Source organism: Carex rostrata, chromosome 8 (assembly GCF_964058835.1).
Source record: "Carex rostrata chromosome 8, lpCarRost1.2, whole genome shotgun sequence".
Lineage (NCBI taxonomy): Eukaryota > Viridiplantae > Streptophyta > Magnoliopsida > Poales > Cyperaceae > Carex > Carex rostrata.
The window spans coordinates 7252376-7257931 of record NC_135925.1 but is presented as its reverse complement, the minus strand read 5'-3'; the positions used below and the strand labels follow the sequence as shown (position 1 = coordinate 7257931).

General features: G+C 32.3%; 1 protein-coding gene across 2 annotated transcripts; it reads right to left on the bottom strand.

The window, feature by feature from the left end:
• Positions 1–2233, bottom strand: LOC144558186 (syntaxin-121-like). 2 transcript variants are annotated; one of them, XM_078306957.1, is made up of 5 exons: positions 2157–2233; positions 1908–2122; positions 1214–1518; positions 579–774; positions 1–369 (listed from the first exon to the last, which is right to left on the bottom strand). In XM_078306957.1, the coding sequence occupies exons 2-5, from the start codon at positions 2076–2078 to the stop codon at positions 133–135; spliced, it is 909 nt and encodes a 302-aa protein (XP_078163083.1). In that variant the 5' UTR covers positions 2079–2122; positions 2157–2233; the 3' UTR covers positions 1–132. The 2 variants fall into 2 exon arrangements, with proteins under 2 accessions (XP_078163083.1, XP_078163082.1); XM_078306956.1 differs by lacking the exon at positions 2157–2233 and having other exon boundaries at positions 1908–2144.
• Positions 2234–5556: the final 3323 nt, after the last annotated feature.

Here is a 5556-nt window from a genome sequence, read left to right as displayed (position 1 = left end):
GAGCATGGCAAAACCAACATCAATAGGAAGCAATATGATCTATACAATGAAATAACAGAAGCAATCGACATGAAATAGGAGGATGGTGACAAGAATAACAGACCAATCCATATGATCTGTATGATTCATTCCTCAGTTTTTTTTATTTGTATTTTTAACCACAATAGGCACCACAATTACCAAAATAATCACCAAAACGATGATAATTCCAATGCATGTCCATTTCCTTGAGCTCTTTTGGTGATTCCTAGCAACTTGGAGCTGCTCCCGGCCCCGTTCCACAAACGATCGTGCCTTGCCAACCTGACTCTCTATGTCATCTAACTGCTCCCCTTGTGTAGTCACCAGCACTGCCATGTCATTGAAAACCTGTACAATGGAGAACATGATGAGTGTTCTGCAAATTTATCAGGAAAAAAAATTGTTTTGCATGTCCCATAGAATTCCCAAACAAATTATAAGATATTTTACTTAGGATTATTTGTTATGACAACAGTATACTGACAAGATCTTTGCTCATAGTTGACTAACAAATAAATTAATAAAAAGGACCCTGAAATTTTTGCAGCATATCACACCTGCTGAAGCTCCAGAAGACTTCGCTCGATATTGGTAACAGCATTGTGCCGCTCCTGGATTTCAGAAATAACATCTACAACGTTACCCCGCCCCTGCTCTTGTATGGCCCGTTGCAGGAACCGCTCACCTTCTCCTGTCTCAACCAGTGCATCTACTGTCGCTGCATCTGGCTTCTCTCCTGTTACAGTGTAGTACCTGCAAAATGCAATTGGTAGGATTAAATGTTTAGACAATTGCTGCTTTTTCATGGTTCTAGTTTGGAAAATTTGGATTTGAGTACAGTAGTCAGGTACTTGGTCTCATACTGGGATAGAACAGTACCAGCCCAACTTAGAGAATTGGGAGGTAATAAGCATCAAAAGTAGATTAAATGGACATTTATAAAGAATAAAAAAAATACAGAAGAATAATGAAAGAAGAGAATAACAGAAAGAAAAGAAAATTAAAAAAGAGAGAGTAACGGAAGAAAATTGAAAACTGAATTGGGATCAACCTGTATCTAACCAGTACTGACCGATTACAAAACTTATGAAAGACCAGAATATTTAAAGCATTGGTCTTAAATTATGCCAAAATTTGGTACGAAAAGCTTGAATGACAGTACTACAAGAGAGTTAGGATTCTCTTTCCATACCTTCTTTCCACAGTCTCACGGTACTCTGCTGATATCATCTTACGAAGCTCTATAAAGGCATCCATAGAGTCTTTCAGTTTTTTCCTCAAACCCGACACAACTGATGTGCGGGTCCGGTCTGTTGATGTGCCAGGCCCACAGCCAGGCAAGGACCGGTTGGCCGCATTGGCACGGTCTAGAGACTCAAGCTTGATCTTGATCAGTTTCGCCTTTTTCAGTGCCAGTGCTACATCAGCATCCATCTTAGCACGAAGAGATTTAACAGCCGAGGCATTGTGCAGTGTCTTCCCTGCCTCATTTGACTCCTATTGTGATCAAGATCTTCTTTTAGTGAGTTCATACAATTCATATTGCATTAATAGTTGATTGTGATTTCAAGTTTATTATAAGGATGTCAAAATTCTAGAACTGATCAGTATGATTTTGGGGGAGCCCCAATTAAGCATCCTCAATTTAAATCATTTTGCTTAACTAAAAATAAGCTTCTAGAACTGGTATCAGACAAATTAGTAGTACTTAAAATACTTAATCAACTTAGTTGACCTGGTCAACAGACGCTACTCCAAAGACTTGAAATACTCAACTAACAACCAAAAAAAAAAATCAAGCTCCAAGAACTAGATTTACAATTCACAACTAAAATCAACTTCCTGACAAGTTATGAGAACATTATGCTAATCAAATATCAACAAACCTCGAGACTTCTTTGGAGGCGATCAAGCTCCTTTAGCTCATCCTTTATCGCCTCAACATCATCAAAGAATTTATCGAGGCTGGCACCGGCTGCCGTCGCAGAGGGCCCTGTCATCTGGACCTCCCCCATCTCCTCGTCCCGCTTCCATGAAGAAGAAAATAAATTATTCATATCTGATTTGCTCGTCTCGGTTTCCTGGATTTTGTTTTGGATGATGTTTAAAAGCTGTAAACATGCATGTTTTGTTGAATTGGATTTGGTGGAGTCGATAAAAAGAAAGAGAAAAATGATTGCACGCGGTTTTGAATGGTTGTGTATGTGGAATTAGTTCTTTTTCTTCACATGGATTGGTCGATGTCAATGGAGGAAGAAGAGAGGAAAGAGGCTGAAAGCCCAACAAGAGACTAAAAGTATACGCTTCAGTTAACTAACGATTATATACTAGTTCCTATTACTATACCTGCTAAATTATTTATGAATTCTATGCAAATTTTGTTATTCTCACCCCCGAGATATATCACAGATTGAGTCGTTGACTCGGTAGGTTGGGGCCTTTGGGGTGCTTTCTGCTACTTAGCTCCTGTTTGTCCCCTAACATATCAATATTATTTTATGGTGCATTGTATATCTAATAAACTGATAATAAATAATTTTTCAAAGTTGGATTTAAAATCTAAATATTGGCCACAGTGAGTGTTGACTATCGAAATTTGATATTGAAAAAAAAATTGGGAGGTGAATAATGAAACAATAGTTAATTTAGACAGTAATTTCATAAAGGAGTGTAAAATATGAGATAAAGCGATATTAGAACTAAATATGAATTTACTTTGGCATAAGATAGACCATGTAATGAATTAAAAATAAAATTTAGTTTCAACTACTTTTAAGGTCATGATTGATGCCAATCAAACCGTCAGAATCGAACGATCTAAATTCTTCCAAAATTTTCGTTATAAAAAATTAGAACTGTTTAATTCTTATCAAACCACTGTTGTAAATCGCGTCGTATCGTGTCATGATTGGTCACAACACATGAATGATCATTTAGTCACGGCGTGATTGGTCATATTTGATCACTTTGAATTATTATTTTTCTAATTTAAGTTAATTTATTCAATATTTATTGTTCGATCAAGATCTAACGATCCTGATTATATATAACTCGTATTATCACGTATCATGCTATACTGTGACCAAACCAGTTTACATGTCATGTTGTATCTAATGATAATCATTAGTATGAAACACGTGAGTCATGATACATGTGTCGTGTCATGACTTATTTGATCAAGGCATATAAATTTATTGTAGCAGTTAGAAAATGCAATATTGTAGACATGGAATATCATTATTTTTTGTAAAAAATCAAAACTAAGGCACATGGTCATTTTTTTTATTGTGGAGTAAGAGGTAAATAATTTTTTTTATCCATACTCAACTTTAAATAAGAAGTAAAAGAGAAATAAGACGGAATAAGTGAGCTTACTATTATTGATAAAGGTTTATTTTCTAACATCTTAATTCTCTAGATAAATTAATTTAAGTTATGAACTTAATTATTATATAAAATATGAAAAATAGAATGAAGTAAACAACTTAATATTTATTAATTTTATCCCATAACCAAACATAACCCATGAGATTATTTTCGCAAAGGTTGATTGGACAAGAAGGGTTGGATGATTGGTTCGGGACCATCGGGTGTTACTGTTTCCAAACTACGAAACAAGCCTCTTTATAAAATCAAAAGAGAAACCCCTAAATATTCTTTTATGAAAAGCACAAGCCCCAAAATTCATATATCACTTGTGGTTGTGGTTTCTTTCATTGATGAGAATTATGAAATCAAACTCAAAAAAAAAAAGTTGTTACAGTGCTGCACAGAATAATCTATCTCGGTTAGATTTTTTTTTCTTGCTTAACGGGATTAGAGACGCACTAATCTGGACGAGAAATTTTGTACCATTTGGGAAACGAGATAATCAATTCTGTTTTCCCTATATTTTGATTTTCCAACAAAACGATCCTCTTTCGCAATATTTTTTATTTTATTTTCAATTAATAAAAAAATGGTTGATCAAGAATACATATAATCAAATTAAATTGTGAACGTATGAGTTGTGTGTTTAAAAATATAACAGAAATGTATGTATTCGAATAGTCTTGACAATATATTTCGCTCTACGCATCTCGCTCTTAGAAAAATGCTGTTGTCATATGCGTTTAATTTAAATGCAACCTGTCTAGCTTAGCGAAACTTTTTCAAACTTTCCAAGGTCGTAATTTCAATATTCTTATTTAATTTAAGAATGCTATTGATTACGATATGTGAGGTGCCAACCAAAATATATTGTAAATTTTAAGTTCTGAGTCTTTAAGCCAGAAAAAATATACCGAATTTTTTATTAATATCCAAATTTAATATTAAATTTCAAAAAATAACCGGATCAGTAACGTTTTTCAAAATCTACCCTTTCCGGAAAATTTTTTTCCTGAAACGGTAGCTACTTCCGGAAAAAAAATTTCCGGAAATAGGCTAAATCCGAAAAAATTTTATCCGGAAATAGGAATTTTTTTTTTTTTTTTCCGAAAATTTTTTTTTATAGGAATTTTTTTTTTTCAGTTTTTATTTATAATTTATTTATTTTTTGTATTTAAGTATTACAAAAATTTAATATAGTTTTTTAAAAAATAGATGAAATACTATATAATTTGATTTATTCGAAGGACTGCTACAAATAATCCGGATCAACATTTTTCATGCCGGATTTTTTACGGCCGTAAAAAAAAATAATATAATATAATATATGCATATGTATATATAATATAATATATATATATATATATGTATATATAAAATAATATATGTATATATATGTATATATAATATGAGTTAGGCTGGGGTGCTATGGATAGCATAGTGGCCTCTATGGATAGCATAAATAAAATTATGGCTCAATATTTGAGTTTTCAAAATCCAAACGGTCGATCCGAACCGTTCATCTTATTCTCCATATTAATATCTGCTTGGAGACCAAATTGTATAATTTTCTGAATTTTTTTACTATTTATTAAGCCACTTTGAAAATCGCTAATCCAACGGTTTTACTGTTTTGTGCAGCCACCGTTGGATCAACAATTTTGTAAAATACTTAATAAATAGTAAAAAACTTCAGAAAAATGTAAAATTTGGTCTCCAAGCAGATATTAATATGGAGAATAAGATGAACGGTTCGGATCGACCGTTTGGATTTTGAAAACTCGAATATTGAGCCGTAGCATAGAGGCCACTATGCTATCCATAGCACCCCAGCCTAACTCATATTATATATACATATATATACATATATTATATTATATATACATATATATATATATATATTATATATACATATGCATATATTATATTATATTATTTTTTTTTACGGCCGTAAAAAATCCGGCATGAAAAATGTTGATCCGGATTATTTGTAGCAGTCCTTCGAATAAATCAAATTATATAGTATTCCATCTATTTTTTTAAAAACTATATTAAATTTTTGTAATACTTAAATACAAAAAATAAATAAATTATAAATAAAAATTGAAAAAAAAAAATTTCGGAAAAAAAAAAAATCTTATTTCCGAATAAAATTTTTCCGGAAAA